The sequence below is a fragment of the Colletotrichum chrysophilum genome (genome assembly GCF_026319265.1).
Source record: "Colletotrichum chrysophilum strain AFK26 chromosome Unknown scaffold_49, whole genome shotgun sequence".
Lineage (NCBI taxonomy): Eukaryota > Fungi > Ascomycota > Sordariomycetes > Glomerellales > Glomerellaceae > Colletotrichum > Colletotrichum chrysophilum.
In genome coordinates, this window is record NW_026517336.1 from 62,869 (window position 1) to 89,955 (window position 27,087).

General features: G+C 53.1%; 7 protein-coding genes across 7 annotated transcripts; 4 read left to right on the plus strand and 3 right to left on the minus strand.

Moving 5' to 3' along the window:
* Nucleotides 1-1,369: 1,369 nt before the first annotated feature.
* COL26b_006551 (uncharacterized protein) lies at nt 1,370-2,326 on the minus strand (the record flags this gene model as incomplete). The annotated part of the gene is made up of 1 exon (XM_053179367.1): nt 1,370-2,326. One exon carries the CDS (start codon nt 2,324-2,326, stop codon nt 1,370-1,372), a length of 957 nt encoding a protein of 318 aa, XP_053036645.1.
* A 12,333-nt stretch (nt 2,327-14,659) lies between these two features.
* COL26b_006552 (uncharacterized protein) lies at nt 14,660-17,617 on the minus strand (the record flags this gene model as incomplete). Its single annotated transcript, XM_053179368.1, has 2 exons — nt 14,660-14,695; nt 14,747-17,617. The coding sequence occupies 2 exons, from the start codon at nt 17,615-17,617 to the stop codon at nt 14,660-14,662; spliced, it is 2,907 nt and encodes a 968-aa protein (XP_053036646.1).
* A 299-nt stretch (nt 17,618-17,916) lies between these two features.
* Nucleotides 17,917-18,706, plus strand: ISY1 (NineTeen Complex (NTC) component; the record flags this gene model as incomplete). Its single annotated transcript, XM_053179369.1, has 2 exons — nt 17,917-17,919; nt 17,975-18,706. The coding sequence occupies 2 exons, from the start codon at nt 17,917-17,919 to the stop codon at nt 18,704-18,706; spliced, it is 735 nt and encodes a 244-aa protein (XP_053036647.1).
* Nucleotides 18,707-19,191: 485 nt separating this feature from the next.
* On the plus strand, nt 19,192-19,657 carry COL26b_006554 (uncharacterized protein; the record flags this gene model as incomplete). The annotated part of the gene is made up of 3 exons (XM_053179370.1): nt 19,192-19,298; nt 19,364-19,535; nt 19,595-19,657. The coding sequence occupies 3 exons, from the start codon at nt 19,192-19,194 to the stop codon at nt 19,655-19,657; spliced, it is 342 nt and encodes a 113-aa protein (XP_053036648.1).
* A 607-nt stretch (nt 19,658-20,264) lies between these two features.
* On the plus strand, nt 20,265-21,697 carry COL26b_006555 (uncharacterized protein; the record flags this gene model as incomplete). The annotated part of the gene is made up of 2 exons (XM_053179371.1): nt 20,265-20,332; nt 20,380-21,697. 2 exons carry the CDS (start codon nt 20,265-20,267, stop codon nt 21,695-21,697), a joined length of 1,386 nt encoding a protein of 461 aa, XP_053036649.1.
* Nucleotides 21,698-22,067: 370 nt separating this feature from the next.
* On the minus strand, nt 22,068-23,723 carry COL26b_006556 (uncharacterized protein; the record flags this gene model as incomplete). The annotated part of the gene is made up of 1 exon (XM_053179372.1): nt 22,068-23,723. One exon carries the CDS (start codon nt 23,721-23,723, stop codon nt 22,068-22,070), a length of 1,656 nt encoding a protein of 551 aa, XP_053036650.1.
* Nucleotides 23,724-24,177: 454 nt separating this feature from the next.
* On the plus strand, nt 24,178-25,802 carry COL26b_006557 (uncharacterized protein; the record flags this gene model as incomplete). The annotated part of the gene is made up of 3 exons (XM_053179373.1): nt 24,178-24,354; nt 24,411-25,287; nt 25,336-25,802. The coding sequence occupies 3 exons, from the start codon at nt 24,178-24,180 to the stop codon at nt 25,800-25,802; spliced, it is 1,521 nt and encodes a 506-aa protein (XP_053036651.1).
* Nucleotides 25,803-27,087: the final 1,285 nt, after the last annotated feature.

Consider the following 27,087-nt stretch of genomic DNA (forward strand, 5'->3'; position numbering starts at 1 on the left):
TTGGTTTGTCTGATGCTCCACATCCAGTTGTTTCAACATCATCGTTAGCAGCCAAGGCGTGTCTCGGAAGGCTTTGTTTATCCTGTAAGAACCTCAGGGCTTACAGGGTTTGCAACGACGTAGGAGTTGTTCAATATGAATTCATGTTCTTCTCTATCTACACAGTTACAAAATGAAAGGCTCTTAATAGTTTTAAACCCCCTAAGTTGAGCCCGCCGCGGCGCCGCCATGGGAGTTTAAGTGATTTCTTGACCTTCTGTGACCTTTTGCCCAAGACTCTGACGTTAAGTCATAGGCTCAACTGATGGTACAGAGCGTGACGATATGGCTCGAATTCATCATCATGAGTTGTCAATCCTCGACTTGTCGGTACTGAGTAATATGCTTCTTGAGTTGATCAAGAAGGACTGCATGTTGTTCTGCTAGACCATTGGCGCATGGGCGGGCGGGCACGCGACGAAACAGACTTCTGAAAGAGGATGAACTGTACGATGTTTAACTGAGCTGTGAAGCTTTAATTCGTTTTCTTGGATATCTACACAGACATCTACACAATCTTCCGTCAGTCAACTATTTAAGCTCCTGGGCTCCATTTACAAACAGGCACTGGGTTCGACGCTTCTGGTTGGACCCTTCTTAAACACCGTACATATTTCTTAATTGACAATGACTCAGTACATTTTATTGACATATACTGTCGTTATCATGATATGGATAGCATAAAGTAGTCTCAATCAGCTCAGTTCTACTCGGGACTCGTGGTTCTCGGCAACCCAGTGAAACATAAGACCCCTTGCCGCCTGCGGGACCTCCATAGGCAAAAGCACGAAAGCGGTTGGCACACTCTTATGAACATAGAAATTTGATTCGTCTATTATGGTATCAAATGGGACTGGTTGATAAACCAAGCGACAACGCTGCAATCCAAAAATGCATGCCCCTAACGCCGTGAGTTAGTTTTGAACCCGCCTGGTGAGAGGCAAGGCTCTGTGTACGGTGTACCCTATTCCCAATGCTGTTATGCGCCTTGCAAATGCACCATCACTAATATTTACTGGAACAACCTATGTGCTGTTGGTGAAGTTCACAGCGGCGTCTATAACCTTGTCTGGCAAGGTACTGAGTGCAGCACAGGTGGCTTCTCCCCAAACTCTCTTCATGATTGTGTAGCCTGAAATCGGCCCAACCACCCAATCCAGACTTTACATATAAAGCCTGGGCTGGATGCACCCAAGAGAGTCGGTAGCAGAAGACTATAGACGCCAATGCTGTGCATTGTTGTTACACGGGTGAGAACCATGGTCACACTCGGCAGTGCAATGTGATATAAAGCATGCAGCCTAGCTCCATGCTTCACATCCGGGATGCCCTACTCAATAGGGGCATCCGGAATGTCCACATCGCCGTCATCTCGGCTTCCCAATGTATTGGGTTGTGTCGGTGTACCACTATCTGTTTCCGAAACCGTCGGCAAGTTGGCAATCTCAACAGCATATCGTGATGCGACGCTGAACTGTCTCAGGTTCTTATCGTAGGTAAGCCACGCGCCTGTCGAGGCCAAACGAACTCCAAGCCAGAGACAACGGTCCTGCCTCTCTTCCATCATAGACGCTACTTCAAAATACTTCTCTTCGTCATCGATCTTCGCGGCGGTAAACCAGTCAGCCGGGTAGTACTTCTCCACCCAGAGAAGACCACGCTGGGCGAAATCGTCGGGTAGCGGGCGTGGGCTTTCCTTCTCGTTTCGGGGAAAGGTCTCACCCTCAATCTTGTCAAAACGTGAGCAAGTGCCGACCAGAGTGTTGAGCATGAGTGAGATGAGCTTCCAGGGGATCTTGGACTCGATATGAGCCATGGCGACGGGGAATTTTGAAAGATGATGAAGGAAGGAGAGGGTGACGTGAAGATACGGGGTGACGCTGGGGTCACCGAAGCGGCGAAAGACGACATCGTGCGTGCGGCAGGCGAAGTCGAGGGCATCAAGAAACTTCTGGGATGGGGCGGCGGCTTCAACGCCCTGCATTGCCGTATCTGGTTCGTCGGTGCGTGCTCCTGACTTGATCGTACGCATAATGACGTTAGATTCGCTGCCATACTCCAAAAGGGAGCATCCTAGGGCGATGCCGATGTAGTAACCGCTCTCCATCCATCGTCGCGTGGTACGTCCAATGTGGTTATCGAGACTACCAATGAACTCATCAACGGAGGGTGCGAATTGTTCTTGATTGCGGCCGGAGAAGAGGATGCCGTGGGCTCGGACGAAGGCGGCATCGATCTCTTGGAGCCGTGTTGGCGATCCGTTGAGATGAGGCTCAAACAGAGTCATGATGCTCTCGCGGGCTGAAAGAAAGGGGATCGGAACACACAAGCTCTTGGTGTAGTAGAAGAGCTGTTGAAGCGCATTTGGTCGCGCAAGGATTGCCAAATGATGATACAACCGACCTGTTGTAGGTGCTTTGTCGCTTGCCTTTGAATACCAGTGCCTACTAACAGAAGTCCAAACCTCGCGGTCTTTCAAATCATCATCCTCAATTGCCATACTGTATGCGAAGTCAGAATCCGTGTCTCTCAGCTTTGTCACATGAAGACCTTCTGTTGAATATTGCTTGCTTACCGATATCTCCCAAGATCTCCTAAACATTCAATCCAAGTGTCTTCAAACGTGGGCACCGTCTCATAGAGCAGTGCCATCATAGAATATGCCAGATAGATGAAGGTCAACATATGCTCTAACGATGCGGGGAGACGGTGCCGCAGAAGCTCAAGGAAACTATGAATTCCATGCCTCCACATCCGAGCAGGCATTGCGTACTTGCTTGCGAGCCGCCTCAATGCAGGGCTGGCAGACGGATGCTGTGATGCCAGAAAGAAGTCATGATGCTCGTGTAATAAGGTCCGATGTAGAGCGATAAGGGCTTGCCATTGCTCATTGTTGAGCTTCGGACTTGATTCTGTTGTTGAACTTTGAGCATTATCAACCTCGATGCATTTGCTTTCAACCATGACAAGCCCAGCATATATACCCTTGACTTCAGCAACTAATTGTTCCTGGGATATCGGCCGCGTTTCCGGCTGCTTTATCAAGACTTCTGTTTGGTCAACCTCAGGACTGCGAGGTTCGAAGGACCTAGCCGTAGGTGGTCGAGGTGACTCGGTGGTGTCTTTTCGTTTCAAAGGCTCTTCTTCAGGAGACCATAGCTTTCCAGCCTTCTGCCCGGGATCTCTCCGAAAGTCATTATCAGACGTACGGGTGTTGGCCGTTGGTATTGGTGCACGAGCTCGACTACGCTTGGGGGGCAGAGATGATTCGTCGTGATCCCTTTTTAGGCTTCGATTCGAGGCAGGACTCTTCAACCTTCCTCGATTATCCCCATCCCCGCTTGACTCGGGTACAGGAGGTTCGACATCGGGAGCAACGGCCGTCTTGGACACCGATTGGGATAGATCGGGTGCGGGATTGGTACCGGTGGGTTGGGAGGTTAAGGCTTGTGTCAGGGGTTCGCGTCGGTCTTTAAGTCTGCAGGTGCGTGGATTAGTTCTTGAACATGCGGCTCTGTTGACGAGTGACGTACTGTGATAATATTTTCTTTATTAAACCTGGTTTGTCCGTCTCGTCGCTGTGATTTTCCTCGACGTGTCTTTTCACTTCTTCCTCCCTGATCGAGGGAGGTAACAGCTTCAAACAAGCAGGACATCTTCGTTTTTGGTCCGTTTTCTGGCGTCTCGAGCCAATAATTAATTTGTCGATATCTGTTCTCGGGGTATCCGCCCTTTGGCTGGATAACGTCTTGTTGTCGGACATATTTGGTTCCTCGCGGGCGACGTGTGCGTGACGCTTGCAAGATCGATTAAAGCGGGATTTGTGCCAAAGCGTCGGGCAAATGATTTTCCCTCTAAGTTAATTGAGACGAGGTCAAAAATGTCTTCCAGGACATAAACGCTGGTCTATAAGTGTAGCCAGTTCCCGCACTTGTTTTCTTGAAGCGGACAATGACACGAATGGCGAACCTCAAGGTACGAAAAGTCAGTGGCAGGCGAACAGGCTGAGATCTTACGTCTCCTCTTTGAAAGTGTTGGTAGGGTCGCGAACCACCACTGCCTAGGTAGGTAGGCTCTAGCATGGTATGCACCGGGCCCGTATGTACCAGGTTAGCTCGGTTGCCTTATTTGGTCCGCGCACTGCTATGCAGTATGCGGCTCTTCAAGCTCCTAGGCTCGTCAGGGTCTCTGAGCCCGCCCCGTCATTCCCTCACTTCTCCCTCCTCCTCAGCAAGCCCTACGAAAGAACTATAAGTGTTCCTTGCTCTCCGCCTCCAGCCTTACAATTCTCAGACCAAATCAGTTTGAACCTGTTTCGCTGCACACAGGCCCAACTCTGCATTTTCTATTCCGATAGCTCAGAAATCCATGCCGCCAGTGTATGGGGGCGTTGTGCTGGCAAAAATCTACAGGCTGGTGGCGGGGCCGCCCGGGCCATCTGGACGGCTGAGAGCCAGCCATTTTGAGCCTTCGGAGCACCTAATATTGGCTTCAGTGTCGCGCCAGCCTGGCATTTTCCACTGGACATGTGTATGCATCATCTGGCATCGGGTGGTTGGGTCGAAATAATTTCCTCAAATAGTCAATGACGATTGCGTTCTTTCTGCGCTGCGTGCTTATAAACATTCAACGCTTCCATCGAAAGTGCATATTTCAAATGTGCGGGAGGGTTGCATTTGCTCGGTCAGATGATGAGTATTACAAAATCTTCCATCCATCTGTGTCTTACATGCTGCGGTCATGCAGCATACAAAACCAGCGAGTGTCCTGCTTAAGACCGTGTATATCCGGTCCATTTTCCCGTCCAAAATTCAAATCACTGACTTCTCTCCATTCCAGTATGATTACTGGGTCTCAGGCTTGTTCCTTTCCTCAAGATCTTTCCTCTACGCAATCAGGCGAGGCACTAGTGATGCAGATTTCGGTGTTACCCATCACATGTGGTCCCAAGAATACCAGACCGACTACCTTGGTTCTTTCCAGGAAGCTTTTGCACAGAAGATCCGGGGTTCAAGTGGCCCTGGGACATCGCTAGCTCAATTTGGAGCCCTGGCGCAGCTGCACTGAACACTGCTCGCGGTCTGTTCTTCTCCACTGGCGAAGAAGTACACTGCATTGAAATCTTTCAATCTTGAGAACGATGGAGTTTTCCCTTCTTCAATTTGCAGACAGCAGGACCAAAAGGTTTTGCCATCCCAAAGAGGGCTTCCCAGTGCCGAACTTGGCAGGTGGCGGTCGCCACAGCTTCTACATACATCCCTAGTACACAGCCACAGCGATCAGTCAATCGGCTTCGCCGACATGCGGCTGGACCGGAACACGAAGAAGATCATTGCAGCTGAAATCTTTTCTTCCGGGCTGAATAGCTGTAAGAGGCAATATTTTAATTCGAAGAAGCATCTAGATGAAGGCAAATGGAGATGTGACCATGTTGGGTATGTACCGTCCGCAGCAGCATTGTGCCGAGACGGTTAAGCCAAGTGGTTCTAGTTCGTATTGAGACGAACCAATTCATCGTCCTCGACCGCAACTCCGACTCAACAGCGCTGATGATTTTCACAGACGCAGCAATGTGGCAAGATTACATGCTCGCTCCGCTCAGGATATCTCAATTCCGGGGCTTGAGTGGAAGGCCGGGCTCGGAAGCCTGACTCACTAGGCGGGCCCTTCATCATGGTTTTCAGCCACGGGGGATGTGCACACGAATTCACGATGGAACTTGCTGAAGGCAACCCGCCGAGACAAGGCGTGTGCCATACAAGGCCATGCTGACATGGGTATATCAGCTTTCATTCGCATCGAAATTTTTGCCTCGTGACCAGGATCTGGAAAGTTGGTGGTTGGCCTCTGCCTCAACTGTACAAGAGTCTACTGGTGGATGCTGTTTGCAGGCTGCCATCGAAGAAGTCCTCGACTCCAATCGGTAGGCGGCGGCAGGTCACGCTATCACAAAGCTGTATCCTAAAGCAGCAGTTATTAGCGTTATGGAAATTTGTCTTCCCTGAAATGACCACGATTCTCCAGCCCATTGGTGAATGGTCGTCCCGGCTGCATACATCCCGCTGGTGCCTTCACCGAAATCTTCGTTGAGCTTTCAGATCTGCTGTTACTTGAAATTCATGCTCGACGGAATTGAAATATTCGGGTCGCGAGGCTGGAGGCAACTGACTGTTGCCTATCATTACGCATAAATGCCTTATTTGCCTGAATATCAAAGCCGGATCTTACATGAAAGTACTAAGGGATCCATTTGGTGAGTGGCGTGCCCCATCTAATGATCTAATCGTGAATCATCTCGGAATCATCTCGCCAGATGGTGAATTCTTTCGTGAGCATCGCCACTTTAAAGCCTCATGAGGCGTCTCATTGGAAAGGACCATCACAAGGCGTCACTCGGTATTATTTCTCATTGGGTCGGTCACTTCTTTTGAACACAGTCAGACCGAGAAGTTGAAAGTTGTCACCTAGATTTAACCCGCCATTTAGGCCTCATAAAAAGAACCTTGCAGATACTCAGGTTTTCCTGAGACTAGAGGTTTTCCTGAGGCTATCTCATTGAAGGCTGACTGAAAGTACCTAAGGCTGACAAGTGTCAGCCACTTTTGAGCGCTAGGTATCAAGGCAAAGTTGAGTCTCCATTGACCTTTGGCTCGCTCTGGAAGCCTGATACTGTCGACCAGGCAACTTCAAGGCTTGAGACGCGGCAAATTCTGCCTAGTCTGAGCATCGAACTTTTGTGTCTAATCCATATGCCGATGAAAAGCGTTTGGTGTAGTGTGTCTCGACCTTTGAGGCTTCAAACTCGAGGTGCTATCCAATCCTGCTCTTACACATGACATATGGATTTGAAGCGTGGCGTTCATGAATCATCGTTGGTCGGTTCAAGACACAACAGGGTGCGCCAATGAACGACCGTCAAGCTCCCAACGTTCGAAAAATTAAACCATGGACTACAAGTCTCGATATCGTAGTTCCAACTGGTTGTTCATTGTTTTTATACAAAAAGTACTATAATATTATAGGTGACTGCGGGCCAAATGAATCTAGTTGCGTGACCTCGCCGCCAGAGTATGTGGAATATGTTACTTGCAATCTCATTAATGTGTAGTGTCAACTTCCGTCATGTCTCGATTATAATGGGACAAATTCCAGGTTGGTTGAATTTCACAATCTTTGACCTTTCTACAAACTTCGTATTTTGATAAACCTTTCATGGCTATTCTAGCAGAGTGCTGCCTTATCAACGATAAGCTTTGTTCCATTGTATTATCCCTATGTATAAATGCTAATTTCTAATCGTTTCTACTGTAATAATCTTTATCAACTTTGCGGTTACCCTCACCTCCATGTTCACCGTTGTGTTATCTCCTTCGGGCGTTCCGCATCTGCTCAGATATTAGAACTATTTCGATGTTCTGGTCGAATGAATTCTTCTCCTCACTCGGTATGTCTTTCTTTTTATGTTTCTAAACTAATTGTAGTTAACTCTACTCAATAGCTGCTTATATTGATTGTAAGATGTTTTTGTGATATTTGGATTCGGGTTTAGATTGTGGATGTCCCGGAAGAGTGAGGTTCAGATGGAGGCCCACTTCGTTAGATCTGAAATGGCTAGCCGCGGTTCTGCATGCAAGTAATCAAGAATCCTTCCATGTAACGTCGCCCGTATCCCGCAAATTCTGGCTGGTAAAACTAATGCTTTCTTCAACTTGATTTTTTCTTCAGCCGACAAGAATTTTAACAAACTCGCGAGTCTTCATGTTATCCTTGGCTTTCAATCATTGTAGGAATTAGATATCTGACGTTCAAAAAACATGACGTAAAGTCATGCCCAGGTTCCACGGCGAACCGCGGATGAGGCAACCTTTCACACAAAGTGGGTCCACCTCCGTATGAACAAGTCATCCGAGGCCGACTTGACGGTTAGGCTAGGTTCATTCCGTTGTCCGTCATGAATTTCTTGCCATGACGCACTCTTTCCAGAGCGCGTCACCCCACGGTCAAGCTGGATCAACTAATAATTCAGTATCATACCACGAAAAGTGTCATTTGACGTCTCCTGTTCTGGACTGCTTCTGCTCCGTTGGGGTGCCCTCGAACCCTCCTTGCTGCCCCGACCTCCAAAGAGACAGAATTTCTGCCCGCCACAAATCGCCCGATTTTTTCTGCGACATCAAGCCAATCCGAACGAAGTTTGGGGAAGTCCAGGTGATCTCGAAATCTCCTACCGACGTCCGACTGAGTATTCCCAAACGTCACCTGTTTCTGACTGTCACCTTGTCAGGAGCAGATATCATGATCGAATCTTCACACTCTCGTCCGTTCTCGAACCCCATGCGCAGATGAATACTGCCTTGTCTTGCCTCCTCGTCCAGCAGACCGATCGCTTTCGCAATAATCCATACCGAACGACTGCCTTAATCACCTGTTTCGAAGTGATAATCGACCCCCTTTCTTGAACGATACCGAAACCCGGCCTCGAAGCCACACCGAAACGAATGCTGCCTATAACGCATCCGAGCTTTGTCGGGAGATCTATTGCTGGAGCCGAATGCGTAAACTCGCCCAGAAGGCAGCCAGGCAGTTAGATGGACTGGCCAGGCATCCAGCAAGCACGACTTGTAATTTACATCCGATACTTGTATCTTCACATGCGGTTGAGACGCAAGGAAGATCAAGCTCTGTCAGGGGGTGACGATCAAGCACATTGCCCTGGAACAAAGCTCGCAGTCTGGCCAGCGCCGGTATGCATTGTTTGGCTCCGAATGTTTGGGTTCGCTGTCGCCAACCCATCGGGAACGAAGCCGTGTCCGAAAATACCATTCACACCGGAATTTACAAAGCATTTGCGGGCGTTAGAAGCCAATATTATCCCTTTCGGGTCCAACAAGATCAGCCTTGTGCTAGGCACAGCGGCTACCCGATCGATTGCAAGTGCAAGGATACTAGCAATTGCGGCGTGAAAACCACACCGACGTCAATCTCCTTGCATCTCATGTCACCATTCACCAAGGGGGGCCGAGACGTCTGGAATTCGGGTCGAGTTCCATCAGCTGCCTCTATTTGTCTTGATCAACGAAACCCAGTGAATGGTATCCATTGCATTCCATCCCTGGCAGCCTCGTCGTCTTGCGGGGTCCCCTGATAACACCAGTGTCGTATATTTGCAACCAGCCAACCTGCCTAGAAGGCAGGCGATGGATGCCTAGCAAACAATTCCATTCAGCTCGTCTTTGAGGAGCTGTTAGGCTGGCGATGGCCCGTTAGCGCGCGGCACATGGCATTTTGTCGGCATCCCAGGCCCAAGCCAACCAAGTTTACGCGTTTGCAACGTTTCAATTGGCCACCACAGTTTCAAAGTCATGCTTCAAAGGCTGCGGTTCACTACCGACAAATTTGCTTCTCAGCATTTTAGATCCGTCGCCCCCTTTATTTAGTGCTCCGCCTCGTTGCCTGGCGTAATCCAGAACATCAAAGGATTCAGCTTTGGGAAAGGAATTCGTGGTGTTGCAAGTTAGAGCGAATGTGAACAGGGGTTGGTGTGGACGGCGATGATACTGTGCGCTTTCTTTTTTTATATCACACCTGTCCATTTTCGTACGGTCTGCGTACTCGTATTGGAGTCAACTGTGGCTCCGCCCTGAATGCGGCAGCACATGGTCAACGAACCGGAGCTCTCGTCCTCGCGGCACAGGACCTGATATCGAGAGAAATATGCCAGACATTCAAAATTCGAGATTCGGCCGTGACCGTAGGCTGCCTGCAGAAGAGAAAACAAAGCTAGTCCTGCGAAGGACGGTTTCAACGCGATTTCAGCGCGTGATTGCACTTTGCCAATTCCCTTTTTCCATTTAAGAAGATGTGTGCCTTACATATTGTGTTTGTATCACATTTATTCGTTGAGTATATGCCGTGTTACCTGCGAACACCGGGATGGACGTGTACCCGCATTTCCCGGCCGACGCCGCCGGCGCCCCTTATACTGATCGGATAACCGGGCGCCGGAGCCTGCAGATAAGCGCGTCACAGTCGTCGCCCCGGAGGACATACCTCTACTATACATGCAGCACTTTTTAGCACATCCGACATGTCGCGTCTTGGATGAATATATATCCTGCTACACAGGCTCTGCACTTTGGTATGAATCTCGTCAGCCAATGCCTAGGGACCTCACGAATAGGGTTGCCAAGTTCTTCACCGGGTGTCACCTTACCATACTCACCGAGGTCGTACACGTTTCCTCAGTTCGACGCGCAACACACCGGTTGATCTACGAGGCCAGATGACCATTATCTCCGCATGAGAAGTGGCTTACAACCGTATGTTTCAACCTCCTCTCCGAACCTTCGTTATCGTCATCAGTGCCCGACTCGGCTTTATTCAACCAATTCTCTTATTGCATATTGAATGCCATCCCACCCTCCAGTCCGCATAGCCTTCTCCTGAAGCAGCCCAAAAACATCATCCCGATAATGTCGGGCGCCAACACTGTTGGCAAGACTACGTCTGCCACGTATTGCAGCTGAAATCGCCTTGAAGTTGCCTTGCATCGTGGCAACTGACTACACGAAGATTGATCCTAGATGAGCGGGTCACGAGGGCAGCAGATTTGAAATAGGGCTGTAATCCTAAGATCTTTGAGCGAATACCGGCGACATGATGTCCATTGCGCGCGTTTCTCACTAAGCTGTGATGCTGACGGCGAACTTGGTTATTGGGTCCATTCTATACCAAAATTGAGGCCCCCATTTCTTAGCCAGCTCTCGCAGCGAATGAAACTTTGGCGAGGGGGCTGCTGCTAACCTATCAAGCGGGCTCACTACTGCAGACGTGGGCTAAGATGGGATAATGAGGCGGACGGAGCCCAGTTTGAGAGTTTGATGCAGGCTTACTAGTCTTCTGAAACAAACGAAGAAGAATTGTCCAAAGCACTGGTTCATCCACGAGGTGGCATTCGCAACGGTACGGACGGGTCGGGCCCTGGTGACCCTGGCAACTTTCTAAGGCTGCATGGACACACGATTTCTGTCCTCGTCAACATGGCTCCGCAACACGGACAGCTGGATCATCGTCACCATCGCTCTGAGCTTGTGAGCCTACGATCGTCTCCAAAGGCAACGTCCGCCTCTCTCGTAGACAGACATCGACATCCAACAGAAGGAGAGGCAACGCGCACACTTCGTAAGACAGTGGATGCCTTGTTGTAGGTATCGTCGTTTTCGTTCAGTTCTCGGTGGGTGGGATGTTCCCTGCTCGAAGCGGGGACGTTTCAGGCAGCAGCATGTTGAAGCTGGATCCTAAGGAGTTCGAGAAGGATCTGTCGTGAGACTCAGTCCCTCGGTTGCGACAAGAAACGCCTTTAGCTGCGATCAACAACAAGGCAACCCTCACCCTAGAAAGAATTGAGGTCGAGGCTTCTTCCTTCCTACTCTTTATGGAGATTTCTCGACATGTCGCAAGGATTGAAGCGCAGCTGACAACTGGTAGATGAAATCTGTATCACGGCACCAGCGGAACATCGAACGATCATGGTCCTGCGCGACGTCTCATATAGAATCGTGCACAACATTCTCCAGCGCATCACCTCGGCATTCCGCACAATGATGCTGTGATACGGCATGAACCATGGCCTGTGCGAGCATTGCTAGACACAGAGAAACCGGATGTCTTACAAACTCTATTGATGAAGGTGGCTCTCGTCAGATGCCAGACGCTTAACCTGGGACGCTGTGAACCAGATGCCTTCGTCGCACGCGCATCTCAGCTCGTTGTAGCTCTCTTCCGATCGCGGCTTTCTGTGGATGACAGGATTCACAAAAGATCCTCGGACACCCAGTTCCCGGAAGAAGGCGTAGCTACGGAGCTGAAGCCGTCTGACGTCGGAGGATTGCGGAAGGAAGCACTTCGGGATACGATGTGCTTCTTCCAATGTCTTTCAAACAAGGCAGAAGTGCAGATGTTTTAGCTGCCTACTGGAAATCTCTTCACTTTGCTGTCTCTTGGTTCGTCGGTGTATGAGTTTTGCGGTGAGTGTCGGTGAGCCCAGAGTCGTAACGAGCAGCATACCCCCCTATCCTTGCACAAACGACTAGGGACCTTAACACCACAATAGCTGTGTGAGAGCGGTGAACCCAAATCAATGCCTTGGGGGCCAAGGCACGGGCCGTAGCATTGATATTTGAGCACATGATCCTACTTTTCCAAACTCAATGGTCCTAGAGTAGCTCATCGCGGGTTGGCGGGGACGCTTGCTCAATGTGCAAACGCTGCGGCCGCCTGGTAAGGTTGATTTCTTCACCGCTAATTAACCGTGTTAGGCTGATTCCCCCGCCAGTTCCCAACCTCGCTGTCAACTGCAAGACCAATGTAGTTGGGAAAGCGTTGGTCGATACTTCTGGTAGAAAGTTTCCACTTTCATTGTGCCGCACAGTTCAGTGCCAGCATTTGGGTGTAGTTGATTAGACCAACAATGACGGCAGAGTGGCTCTTTCATACATATTGAGGCCCAACATGAAGCAACGCCCGCTATACTGCATTTCTAATCCCTGATTGCCGCAATGTAAATGGCTGCAAGGTCTTTGTGTTGAGAGAGCCCCCCTAAATCCATCATCCTCGAGTTATCTTCGCCAGGACTTCAAGTGGAAAGTCGAAAGCCTTCATGCAGGATGAGAAGGCAACCGGCCTAAGTATGCATCTTGGTGTCGTATGATGCTATCGTGACCCAACATTGGCTTGGCTCGCGTGTAAATGCCATATCGGTAAGGCACAACATCAAATTCCAATTGCCTGATAGTAAAAGTGCGGGTAACGCGGCAAGAAAGAAGGTGTATGCCTTCGATTGGGGCCACGATGTGCGACAAAGTTGCCTTTCATGTAGATCCCGTCGGTAACCATAGAGGTTCTTGAATGACGCTCGAATAAGGCATGGAAGACATTCTAGGCGTCGGGGAAGATCTTCGAAGGTGAGGTAATATGAAGGCTGAGGGTAGTGCGAGTAGAAGACGGGGGACAGGACCCAAGAGTGCTACAGTCCAGGATCATGGTATCATCGTCTGCCTTCGCCGAAACCCGTTGAAGAATTCTGGCGGGGCCGGTGGTGTCCCCGAAAAGATTGGGCCATGGAGACAAGGTTTCGACATGCATGCTACGTCGGTCAGTCTCGGGCGACCACGACGATGTGGTCAGCGAGATGGGATGAAGGATGAGCGGAGCCAGTGTGCTCTTCCGTCCAGTCCTGGCAAGCGGAGATCTGTTTGAGCTTAGTTCATCTACAGAACGGGTGGCCTACACGTCCATGAGAGACTAGGATCTCGAGCCCTCCCGGTGATCCCCGATGACGGACTAAGTGGGGTTTCCAAGAGACTCGTGGGAAGCACGAGATGTCCCTGGAAGTTTCACGAACGCGAAATGGGGGAAGTGAATGATTGATATCACTCTTAGTTGTTGTACACAGTGAAAGATAAGGTCTCAAGCTGGAGATCATAATACCGTTGTTTACTCAAGCATCCACTGTCGGATAGCCAATTAGACGTGTCTTGTAAATACCATTGCCTGCGACTGTGAATAACTTCACTTACAGCAGCGCTTGCTACGCTGATCAGGTTACTCGCTCAAAGATATTTTCCACATAATAGACCTCTTTACATCCACTTCAACGTTGTCTGTCCACCGTCTGACGCCCAAGATCCGACCCTTGATCGCCAGAGCATACCCAGCAGGACTTCACGGTGACGAGCGCTTCGGGGACTTCAATCCACAATAGCTTATCGATGTCTGTTGGGAAAATTGAGACGGAACACGTGCTATCCTGTAGACGCTTTCAAACAAAACATACCATGGCACGATGAACGTCGTTCTACTCGGTTGCGAAATGGTTGCCGGCCCAGACTTGTGATTCTGACCTTCAGTTGGGCCTTGATGTGTAAGCGCGACGAGATGCCCTTATATCTTCGCACCAATGACACGGCTCTAGACTCTACACGGGAAGTCTCAACTCTCCGGCCTGTCTTCAAGAAGAACCATCCGAATTCCAGACTATCTTCGCTCTAAGTCAGTAATCTATCTCAGGGAGCATGGGTGATATGTCCCTGCGCATGGCGAAAGTCGCCGCGAGGAACATTCATGCATGAATGAGCATGGCACAAACCCCTATGTGTTGACTCAAATCTCGCCCCTATTGACAAGCCCGAAGAAACTTCATGTCAGCGTAAGTGGATAAGAGCCTCCTGCGATGAACACGTCGACTGATGGGGGGTGTAGTATCGTGGCGGCGAGCGTGATGGCCTTCGAGATGAGAGGCTGGCGAGGGTAAGCTACAGGCACACAAGCCATCGCCATCTTGGACTCACAGGATGAAGCTCGAAAAGAGGCTTCTATCTCGAAATCACTACTTGTGAATGTACGGATGCAATGAGGGCCGAGGCTACTATTCCGGGGCACGTCCGGACTCGCGAGCGCCATGTACCTACCCAGCAACTTGACACTTTACTTCTCACAGGTCACTAATGCCCCACGGACTCAAGTCATTGAGGTGAAGCAGCGAGACGAACAAGAAGGGGCAGACCGGTGACTCAAACTCGTAAGACTTTATTATATCATATCATATCATATCATACACTATTTATGCCCATCTCATGTTTGTCTGCTTCTTGCGGACCTGCATAGTGTTAGTCAAAATCATGCGTGCCTAGGCTTGGGTTTTACTCACAATGGGGCCCAATACAGCAACACCGACGGTGAGGGCAAGCACGGTCGAAATCAGGCTAATCTTGTTGAAGCCCTTTCCGAGGATGTCAAAGGCAAAGCTGGGGGTGGCGCGGGTGCCGAATACATCAACACCGAAGGAGAAGATCAGACTGGTGCTCTCGACAATTGTGGGAGAAGTGATGATCTTCTGGATGCCGATGACATCGCGCTGGTGGGTGATGACCTGTCTGGGGTCGATCTCCAAGGCCGGGTGGTATCTGACCAAGCCCTCGGCCTCCATCTCGGCGGGGGTAGGGTCACGTCCGACAGGGCGACGCGGCTCCAGAAGTTGGCGAGGCAAGCCCACGATGGCGTGAGACTGTGGTAGGTAGCCGAGAACATGGCGGCTGGTGATGCCCTGCCTGGTCTGGGTGACGGCCAGAGCAGCCAAGGGAGCTGACAAAATCCAAGCCTGGCTAATGACGGAGGGAAGAGGAGCACCGGTGGGGGTCTCAACGGGGTCGGTGGAGGAGAAGTTAGCAGCATCGCCAAGCGGGCCGCGGTCGTTGGCGTAGTCACTTTCGTACAAGTCCGAGACGACGATCTGGTAGCCCTTGAGGGACTGGCCAGATTGGGGCTGTCCGGCGTCGTCCTTCAGGGCGTACTCGCCGAAGAAAGTGCACACAAACCAGTTCTCAGAGAGGGTACACTCGACGTTCTTGTCGGTGTCAACACCCTCGTAAGAAGTAGAGTGCAGGACCTCTCCGGAAACCGAGTCGAGCAGAGACACGCTGAGAGTCGACTTGGCGGCGTTGACCGTAGAGACCACGATGGTGTTCGGGTTCAAGTACTTGTATCTGACCTTTCTATCACCGAGAACCCTGCCAATAGACGCAATAGGGTCATGGACAGGTCGGGTAGCAATGTTGACGATCTCATACCCGGCCGGTGGTGTAAACTCCCAGGCGACTTGCTCCTTGGCAGTGCCGTCCTCGTTGATGTAAGCAAGTCCTTTGAGCTCGCCGTTTGTTCCACGGACGACAACAGTCTGCTTAGGAGCCCAAGCAGCAGGAATATCGCCGATGGCACCGCCGATACCAACCGGGGCAAGCCACGGGCCAGATGGGCTGTCCACAATAGCGGCAGCCTGGGTTTGCGCCCAGGAACCCTCGGGCATGACATCAACCATCTTACCGGTATCGGTTTTGGCGACGACGTATTCACCGTGGAAGCCGCGAACAGTGACGTGGGACTTGGCATCCTCGACAAAGATGCCCTTTACGTCCCAGGAAGACCCGCAGGGGATCTTGAAAGCGTCAAGCTTCCAGATGACCTTGCCATGCTTGCCAACGTCAAGGCCGAAGAGCTTGCCGCGACGGGTGGCCAGAACAACCAACTTGTTGAAACCGAAGGCATCGCGAGAGAGGCCTTCAGTCTTGGAGACTTCGGCCCCGGTGATGCTGCTGACAAGACGTTGAGGGATTGAGGCGAGGTAGTCAGGTAGGTAGGCAAGGTCGTCGATGTGGCGGGTGACACGGTGAATGTAGGCGGACAGAATGCTGCTGTGAGCCTCGGCCTCGAGGGTCTTGGCCAGATCCTCGCTCTCGGGAATCTCAGCAAAGGCGGCTGCGACACCACCAGTCAGACCTTCAGGGCGGCTCCAAGCCTGTTCGCCGTTACGAACAAGCAGCCAATCATCTGAAGTGGTGACGGCGGCGCATCGGACGGCGAAGTTGTCGCCAGCCTTCTTGATAACTTCCGAAACGGCGTGTATAGCAGAGACGCTTTCGGTGCCGGCCTTGTATGGCCAACGGCCCAAGATGGCATGAGAGCTGGAAGATGTCAGGATAACCTCCTCCTCGGTAATGCGCGTGAACCAGACGTTGGCGCCCTCGGAGCTGGTGGAGAACGCGCCAAGGCCTGGCAATAGAGGAAGTTCGTGGTCCCTGGTGATGGCGTTGTTCTTGATGTTGACATGGTAAACCTCGCCCTTGTTGCCAGCCTTCGTCCTGCTGTGAACCAGGAAATGCGGCTCAGACTGGAGGTGATGAGGGGCATGGATGGCCACCTCGAGAGTGTCAGCAGGCAGAGGAAACTCCTGCTTGGTCTTGGTACCAAGGACGTTGACTTTGAGCTTCGAGTGCGCAGCATCGGTCCAGGCAATGATGGGAGAGGCTGAGTTGGCACCAACGAGCAGGAGATCCTCCTTGGTCTGGACGTCGCCCTTCGAGCCAAGGCTGATGTCGTCAACGCGCCGGCCATCAACAGTGTCATGGACTGATACACGAATGCCGTAGGAGTTGGCAGAACCATAAAGGCTGACCACGAAGATCTTTTCGATGTTGTTCGACACTTGAAGGGGGACGGTCTTGCTCGTATCGTGGAACTCGAATACGACGCTTCCATCCTTTCCATTGAGCCGTCTCAGGGTCGAAGATCCATCCTCCTCCTCAAAAAGCGCCAGCACGTCTTTGCGCCCGTTCTCTGTCAGCTCCATGACCTCCAAATCCCTTATGTCGCCCGTGAAATCGGTCCACCACACGCTTCTGCCCGACATGGCGTTCCAAGCCTGCACGGTGTTGCCATACGCAGAGACCACCCAGTCCTCGCCCTTGGCCGCTCGCAGATGTCCACCGCCGTTCGTGATGTTTCCAGTGAGGAACTGACGCCATACAACGGCGCCATTGCTCGGGTTGACGGCTCCAACAACGCCAACGTCGCTCAGGGAGTACAGGAGAGAAGCCTTGTCGTCCTTCCTGGGCTTGTGGAAGAAGGTCGTCTCGACCTGAGGCACGCCGATAAGTTCATGGTGGTAGTCGATGTCGCCGACTTCGTCGACGAACACCGCGCCTACCAGAGATGAGGCTGCGAGAAGCAGCGTCGGAAGGCGCATCGTGGGGCTGGTCTGAAGTCGCGCGAGCTGTTGATAGCTCCAGAAATGTTCAGATGTACTATTTAGCTTGAACGTCACCCTGTTCAGTACGGATACAGCAGCGCGGGCAGCTTAGCCCCACCAAAGTACCTAAGCCGTTGGCTGATTGGGTGCAGGGTGGCCTGTGCTTCGTGGAGAGGTTGGCGCATTACCTTCAATGGAAAGTTGCATCAACTGCTCCTCCGCGACTTCTACCTCCAGCGCCAACCTGATTCTCATTCCAGGAAATCCGACGCCTCTCCGGCCCCAAAGCTGTCAAGATGGTAGGTTATCACAGTATTTTTACACGCAACACTAGAGGGCTAACGTGATTTGCAGGCGCGAAATTCGGAGAAGGCGCAGTCTATGCTGTTTCGCTTCAGAGAGGCACAGGCTGCAGACCTCGGAATCATCGACATTGGCAGAACAAGGCGGCCAAGAGTAATCACCGAAGTCGACTCGATACCCTCCTGCGAAAAATGGCGTGGTCAAGTGCTCAAGGAGATCTCGCGCAAGGTCTCCAAGATCCAAGACCCGGCCCTTAGCGACTACCAAATCCGCGACCTCAACGACGAGATCAACAAGCTCATGCGGGAGAAGTACGTGTGGGAGGTGCAAATACGAAATCTGGGGGGACCGAATTACATGCGCGGAGGCGGCAAGATTTACGACGAGCAAGGACGTGAGATACCCGGCGGCGGCAAAGGCTACCGCTACTTTGGACGCGCACGAGACCTGCCAGGAGTGAAGGAGCTATTCGAGGCCGCAAAAGCGAAAGCAAGCGACGAGAGACCTCTTGAGACGAGGGAAGACCTGCGGAAACAGGTCGATGCGGCGTACTATGGCTACGCCCCAGATGAGGAGGACAAGGACTTGCTCGCCTACGAAGCTGCCAAGGAGGAGGAAGCATTTGAACACATGGCAAGGTCAGGAAAGCAGCAAGCACCAGAAGATTGGGAGCCACTGCCAGGCGACGCAGGGGACGGCAAGGGCTGGGTGTTGCCGACGTTGGAGGAGGTGCAAGAAGAGTTGATCAATAGGAGACGGCAGAAGCTCTTGGACCAATTATAGCAATATGGCGCGGCGCTCTGCTCTTCTGCGTACAACAACAAATCTGATAATTCGCCGAGGGGAAAAGGATATTCTGGAGACGATGTGGTGGTGTACTTGTATTTCTGTTGGACGTCTAGATATAGACTGCGACGACGGCTGGCGTTTCGGGGGTCAATGGCTATTCCAATACCAGAATCATTTCCGTCACATCTCAATCGCTTCACAATACTAGCGGTTGCCTTATAAGACCAAGTGTGCGTACCATTCGTCGTTCGCATTGCGTCCCTTGAATGATTGGTTAATACCTTCGCGCTTGGGTAGCATTGAATTTCTCCGCAGACTGCTTGGGCTACCCGTGTTCGGTGAGCTGTCGGTGACTGATAAGATAAGCACTCGCAGCGGCACCACGTGACGGATCTTCAATTCTGCGAGCTCTCTACTGAACTTCTCGAACATCACGTCTATCGACATCGTCGTCGCCCAATTCCACCAACGCCGCCAAAATGTCAATGTTCCGTGCCAAGAAGCTCGACCTGGGCTGTTTCGTCAACATCCGGACGATTCGTGACCACACCAAGCGCCAGGTCTTCATGGAGCACGAGCCCGAGAGGTGAGCATCACCGAGCACCGTCGAAATTGCGCAGACCACAGGACTGACATTTGCGATCGCTGCAGGCAAGCTCTCCGCCACATCATCCGCAACGCGACCCTCCCTCCCCGCGTGCGCGCCGAGGCGCAGCTTCAGCTGTCGCAGATGCACTCCTACACCCGCTCGACTCAGATCCGCAACCGCTGCATACTGGGAGGCAAGTCAAGGGGTGTCTTCCGTGACTTTAAGATGACGAGGGTATGTTGAAAAGATGGCGAATTCTGGGCACGAAGGCAAAGGTGCTAACGCAGTCGCAGTTCAACTTCCGTATGCAGGCCTACGAGGGCAACCTGCCTGGTGTGAAGAGGGCCAGTTGGTAAAGGGCCGGTGGAAGGAGACGATTCGACGATTATGGCACGAAAGCGCCTGTGTACAATACAAACATGATTTAGAAGCTCTTCAAAACGAAGTCAACTTCAATCAAGTTTAAGCGACGTACAGACGAAGAAGGCTTGGCGTTTTGGTCGCAGCTTCCCGGATCTGAGAAGGATATGTACAGATACCAAAACATGTAAAGATGCACAACTCCCATTTGTTCCGGGTATGTGATTGTTTGCAGTTTCCTGTTGGTCTCCAAAGGTTTCTGGAGAAGGAGCGGCCTGGCCTGTGACTTCCCGTTTGCTGCTTGTCGACTGGATAAGGTATATCTACACAAAGCGGCCTCCTGCTTCCATGTTCCTCTACAAACAACAACCCGATCAACCACACTTTCACTTTCACCTTCCGTCACACTTTCGGGGCACCAAACAAACCAACCAAGTCCTCCGCCAGTTCTTTCCCATATTTTCTCATATTTTCTAATCTGTGATTCCTCGGATCTTCTCCCTCTTTTCCCCTTCACAAGGCAACCTCAACAATCTCGAGGTCAGCCGGACTTCTTTCTGACTTAACCAGACCACCTCAAGCTCATCATCGCCACTCGCCGTCATGTTCCGTCGCCGCTGGTCTGCACTGCCCGAGGACCCTGTGTTCCCCTCGGACATCAAGAAGCTTGGGTGAGCGCCTTCCTTTGCTTTCGCTCAGCTGAAGCTAACACCAGCAGCTACTTCATCGACACCGATGATGAGATTCACAAGATCGGAGACCCCAGCTTCTACTTCAAGTACTTCCTTACCAAGAACGAGCGCGTCAACGACCGTCAACGTTTTCACTTCAATGGCAAGTACCATTGCAGTCCACTTCCTGCCAGCTTTACTAACCTGGTCACAGAGGCCATCCGCGATGTCGTCCACGAGCGCCTCGAGAATCTCGGCATGAGCAAGACGCTCCTTCCTCTGGGCACCCCGGCTACTTCTCCCCACGTGCCCATCTTCACCAGCGCCAATCTTTCCACTGCCTCCCGCGTCGTCGTCATTTTCGGCGAGCCTTGCCAGGATCTCGGCAATGTGGCTCTTCGTGTCGCCAATAGATCTGGCGGAATCAACAAGGGCAGCATGGTCTCTATCGTCCGGGAGCTACTCAAGCAGCGGTCCTCTGCCACCGATGCTTCTCCTCCTGGAATCATTCTTGCCAACGCCGGCGAGCTGTGGTGGTGGCCCGAGGGACAGAAGCCTCTGAGCCCCGTCTCAGCCTGTGCTGTTCCGATGGCAAGCATGGTCCACCACGGCCGCGCTCACAACCCCAAGGTTCATGCCATCCCCAAGAACGAGCATCCGCTGGCGCACATTCAATACGTCCTCGACGAGGCCGTTCCCGCCATCACCGCTGCGACTGCCTCCCTCGACATCATTGGCGTCGGTCTGAGCGCTGACCACATCATGAAGGCCCTCGACAGCCCTGTCACCTTCGATGCTATCGGCAAGAGAACCAACACACTTTCGGTCATCGGCTGCAGCACCAGCGCCGACGAGCTTTCCCACGAGCCCCTCAAGGATCTCCTCGTCCGCCGCGGCCGAGCCTACATTACGGATGAGGCTGCCGCCATGACGCCCGTTGCGAAGCCTGGTGGCAACCCCAACACGGCCTCCTTCACCCAACATGGCTGCACTGTCTTCTCTTCTGGCGAGGTCTACTACATTGAGTTGATGTTCATCACCAGCCGCGTCCCGATTCTCGCCTGGCTTGAAGAAGTCGCCAAGGCAGGACCTGATTACCGCCACCCTGAAATCGTTCCCGTCAACCCGGCCATGCCCACCGACGAGGAGTGGGCCGCGACCACATCCAGCTTCGACAAAATGTGGGAACAAATGCCGGAGTATGCGAAGCCCAGCATCGGATACGCTGTGCCAAAGGAGGTTGCCGAGCAAGCCAAGGCCCTCGAGGAGCTGGAGCTTCACATGGAGGCCCAGGTCCAGAAGCAGCTCGGAACCAACAACGGCGACGGCGACGAGGAGCAGTTGTTGCAGAGAGCTGAACGCTAGGATATTTCAGGTCGTGCAGCTCCAGCTCCTATCGCGGTCTAAAGCTTTCCACCTGGCATGTCCGTAGGCCAGGGCGGGCACATGCATGGACTTCCTCGCACTAAAGGACAATACTACACATGAGGAGGGGAGGAGTGATGGAGTGTGTTCTCAGATAGAAGGCTGTTATTGAGGGGACGCATGGAACAGTGCAGCATCCAACTCCCACAAATAGAGTATTTTGGGGCTCAGCCGGCGGTGCTCATCTGCTCTCTGCAAAGCTGCAGTACACCGTCACAAGGCATAGATAGGGAATCGAATTTCTTGGTATCATTGCTCTGCATTTTGAGTGTGTGATGTTTTGAACAATATTATACAGTGCCCAAAGGCCTTACGCCCGAAGCAATGATGCAAGCCCAGCAGCAGGCGGCTCGACATTAACCAGGAGCTCCCTAGTGCGGCGTATCCTCTCCGTGACAACGTCTTGTTCCGCAGCCCACCTTCCATCAACCGTCTTGGCCTCGCTCCAGAAACCGAACGTAGACTTAGTAGGCGCGGCATTCTTCTTCGCCTCCTCCTCTTTGGCAAGCTTCGCCACCATCGCAGACCAGTTTTCCAGCCCAACACCCAAGCACTCGCGGCACGTCTGGCGAGCCTCCCTGTCGCCGCCAACGGTGCCGACCTTGCGGAGCTGCTCCTCAGCAAGGTCAACAGCGTCTCTCGTCCAAGCCAGGCCCTCCTCGCGGTTCGCCTTGGCGTCCTTCGTCGCGAACAGGATCTCGCCGATGTACAGGTTCAGACTGGCCTCCTCGCAAAGCTCCTTGTAATGCCTCCAGGGCGGGCGGGAGCCGTCGTCAGGCGTGGGCGGGTACTTTGGCGCCGCGGCGGCGTTCCAGACTCTCTGCCACAGAGACGTGGGAACCTCTTGCGGGCGCTCCTGGCCCGGCAGAGGCGTCGTGGGGAGGGCGCGGCGGGCGCGGAGGACGGAGATGAAGATGGGCAGCGCGGCGCTGACGTCGCCGCTCCTCGCCTTGTGCGTGGCGATCGACGTCAGGACGGTCAGCACGTTCTGAGAAGGCGGTGTCGTCTTGTCGTTGATGGTGTATGTGCGTCCGTCAACCAGCGAGGCGGAGGCCGTCTCGGTGGCCAGAGCCAGGGCCCATTGGTACATCTTCTCCGCTGCATCGGGCATGCTCTTGAAGTCGAGGAATGACGCATATGCCAGCGCAGCGTCCATCTTCTGGCGGTTCGTGAAGCCCTTCGTTGTCAGGATGCGCAGGTAGGTGTTCTCCGCCGGCTCGAAGGCGACCTCACAGTCCTCCTCTCTGGGCGCCTTGTCGACCCCGTGGGGGATCGGCTTCGGATGCGGATTTGACGGTCCGATGACCATCTCTGGAGGAAACACACGGTTGCTCGCTCGATCCTTTACCCATCCGTCCATCTGTTCCTGGCCTTCCGCCATCAGCATCAAAACCTCGTAGTATCCCCGCCGCCACTCCTCGCTCTTGGCCGACACATCCTTGCCAGCGGCGCCCAGCCCGTCAATCGACAGCGGCTCGTCCAGAAGCTCCCTGATCCCCTTGCCGTCGCGTTCTACATCCTCCAATATGTTCACCGCCTCCCTGCACGAGATGATGACCTCGGCCCAGTCGACGTTCCTCAGGTGCGGGTTGACGGCCGCGCTCTTGGCCCCGCGGATCCACATGCGCGTGCGGATGGACCACTCATGCGGCGTCGGGAACTCCTTCTCGAGCGCCTCCTGGTTGAGGAGAAAGACGATGGCGAGGACGCAGGCGGCGCCTCCCCAGATGGAGATGTTGTAGCGCAGGAAGAGGCTGCCTTCCCAGCGCAGCCATCGCTTCTTCTCCGTGGTGAAGTAGCGCGCACGGGGGCGGTTGGCGACGGGTATCGTGAGGAAGGGCAGCTGGGGGCGTGTGGTGCTGCTGCGCGCGGTGAGGGCGGTGTTGCTTGTGAAGGGGCGGGTGGTTTGTTGCAGGCGGAACAGCCTCTGGAGGAAGATCCGGCGGAGGGCGAGGCGTTGGCGCATTTTCGGCTGCTGCGGGGCCTTGTGTGATGTTCAAATGAGGGTGTCAATCATGGGGGGTGAGTTCGCGAGGTCGGAATCGTGGGGTTGACTTTGGTGTTGCGATTGATTTGCTGCTATCGTCAAATCTTGGAGCTGCCCTTATCTGGTTGTGCCATTGAAATCTGGGGGGAGCAGTGGGGGTGGAAGGTCCGTCCGTGCCCGTCCCGCTGACGCGGGACACTTTAGTCCCATCTGATTGGCCATTGACCGAAAATCCGTTTTTTGACCTTGCTCGCTGATGATGGTGCAACATTTGATTTTCACGATTGAGACCCAATTGCTACTCCGAGAGGGTCAACCTATTTGATAGAAGGTAAGACTGGCTCGGTTTCTGGCCGTCTCAATCGTTCTCCTCAAGCGAATCTCGCCAGGAACCCCCTTTTATCTTTTTTCATCATGAGCATACGAGTATAAAATGTCTTCACTTTTTTCAAAAGCGGCGTCAAACCCGCACATACAACTAGCAGCTACAGCGCTGCTATCCGGCGCGACAGTAGCATGTCTCATTTTTGGCTACCAAGCGTTCGAACGAGAAGAACGAATTCATGACCTCAAAAAGTCCATCCCCGCCCCCATCGACTCATCTGGAAACGTAAAGTCAACCCCACTCCATTTGTGAACCTCACGACTTAACTCAATGTCCAAAAGCTCACCTCATACGGCGGCGCCTCTCCCCCTGTTGACAAGGAGGATGCCCGCAACCAAGCCCTGGCCCGTCGCGCCCAAGCCGGCGACTTCGACGAAGAACTGATCCTGGAACAACTCGCCCGCAACCGCGTCTTCCTTAAGGACGACGGCCTCCGCAAGCTGCGCTCCGCCTTCGTCGTCGTCGTGGGCGTCGGCGGCGTCGGCTCCCACTGCACCGCCGCCCTCGCCCGCTCCGGCGTCTCCAAGATCCGTCTCATCGACTTCGACCAGGTCACACTCAGCTCCCTCAACCGCCACGCCGTCGCCACCCTCGCGGACGTTGGCATCCCCAAGGTCCAGTGTCTCTACCGCCGCCTGATCGCCATCACCCCGTGGGCCCGCTTCGAGCTCAAGAACCAAAAGTTCGAGAAGGACGTCGCCGCCGAGCTGCTCGCGCCGTGGGCCGAGGACGGCCAGAAGCCCGACTTCGTGGTGGACGCCATCGACAACATTGACACAAAGGTTGCCCTGCTCAAGTACTGCCATGACCACCAGATTCCTGTTATTTCCAGCATGGGCGCCGGGGCCAAGGGTGATCCTACTCGTATCAACGTTGCGGACATCGGCGCCAGCACCGACGACGGTCTCTCGAGGGCTACGCGCAGGAAGCTGAAGCTGCTTGGTGTGACTAGTGGTATTCCCGTTGTGTACTCCAACGAGGTGGCAGCCGAAGGCAAGGCCGCTCTGCTGCCTCTCTCCGAGGAGGAGTTCAAGAAGGGCACCGTTGGCGATCTCAGCGTTCTTCCCAGCTTCAGAGTGCGAATCCTCCCCGTTCTTGGAACCATGCCCGCCGTTTTTGGATACATCGTCGCAAACCACGTTATTCTCAGCATCTCAGGTACGAAGCCATCACTCTACTTCAAGACCATGACTAACAATGAGCTAGGATACCCCCTTGACTACGTCCCAGCGAAGAACCGTGACAAGCTCTACGGCGACATCGTCGGCTTCGTCCAGGGCTCCGAGACCCGCCTCGTGAAGCACCGAGACGGCGTCGAAGCATCCATGGGCATCCGCGTTCCTGTCTCTCTCGGTGATGCCGCTTTCTTGACCGAAGAGCTCTGGAAGGGCCGCAGCGCCGTTACCGGTCTCATCAACAGGCTCGTGCTCGTGCGGTGGAAGAGGCCTGAGGGCAAGACGAAGCTCGTCATTGGTGAGGGCTCCGAGCAGCAGAAGTGGACCAACATCCGGTTCCGCGACCTGGTCTGCATGACGAGGGACGAGGCTCTCCGCCACGAGAAGGAGTATCTCAACGGCGAGAAGAACCTGGAGGACTTGTACGACGCCGAGGTGGTTGCCAGGGTCGAGGCGAGGCTGCAAGAGGCTGCCGAAGCGGAGAAGGATAGACTTTAGAAGATGGAATATCACTTGATCATGATTTCATGTCCAAATATCAAAACCTAGTGAAACTTCAACAGAGCATGCACATGCCCCTTTCTCTGTCTCTCCGTTCTTGCCTAGGTGGTGGGTACAGTGTGTAGAACTGTGTATGTTGGTGGGTATCACACTGTGGGTCAAGCCCGTAAGCTCGTCGCGTCCAGTCGCGTGCCTTCTTCTTTTGCGCAACCAACCGAAGGCAATCCACCTCCATCTTCTGCCAGACTTTCTGACAACGAAACGTCGCGCGCCTCGTGAGAATTTACGAGGCAGTTCAGATGTTTGAGCTTGTCGCACAATGCTTTTCGTCGGCCGTCCTGGCAGTTTCGCCATCCAGCCTACGCTTGGATCGCTGCCATCGCAGAGCCCCAAGACTGACCATTTGATTCTAGATCAACGCACTCGGTCGGCGACAGCTGGAGAGCTTCATTCCAGCCATGTCATCACTCCAACCTTTTCATTCCTTTTCACGAAGCGATTCTGATCCAGCGCGTGTCCTTTCTTGTTCGCTGAGTGGCTGTCTCCCAAGCGGGAAGCAGCATACTCCGATGCGCCTGAGATCGTCAACATCGTTTCTGTCCCTGATCACTGTACTACTTTTCGAGCAAGCTACCGTTTTCATCCCCTTCCTGCTTTCAGAATATCGTCTGCGCTGATGACAACTCTCACAAGGTTATGGGATCGCCAAACGGTGTGGTCTAACGAAACCCTCCATTTGGTGACGGGACCAGCACCAAGAACAGAGATCTGAGCAGGCACCAGCTGGGGTTCCCCCAGTCTGGAAACAATTCGTTGCGTTTCTCTTCTAGGCATGCTCACGTTCTGAGACCACGCGCCGCAATGACCGACAAAATGCAACACGTCTAGAAGCAAGGTCGTCGGCTAACGGTTGTGGCTCCTCTTGGGGTTGCGGCTTGCCTCGACCATGCGCATGACAGCACATACATAGTTTTCAATCGGAGCTGGCCGGTAGGTTCAACCTCGTGCGCTGTTGAAGACACGCTAACGGAAGACAGATCTCAGAACTGCTCGCCCAGTGGCTGCGCAGCGAGGAATTCGGAATTGCCCGGTGATGACCCAGAGTCCGAAAAGCCAAATTTGCAGACAGCACGAGGGTACATCCAGTCACTTTGGCGGAGCCCATCGGCCGTTGTCCGTGAGAACAATAAGAGAGCTAATCTGAGGGCATTTTCCTTTCGTTGTGTGGTTTGGTTGTGTGCTGGGTATATCTGTCGAGTGGCAGCGACCTGGAATCTGGTAG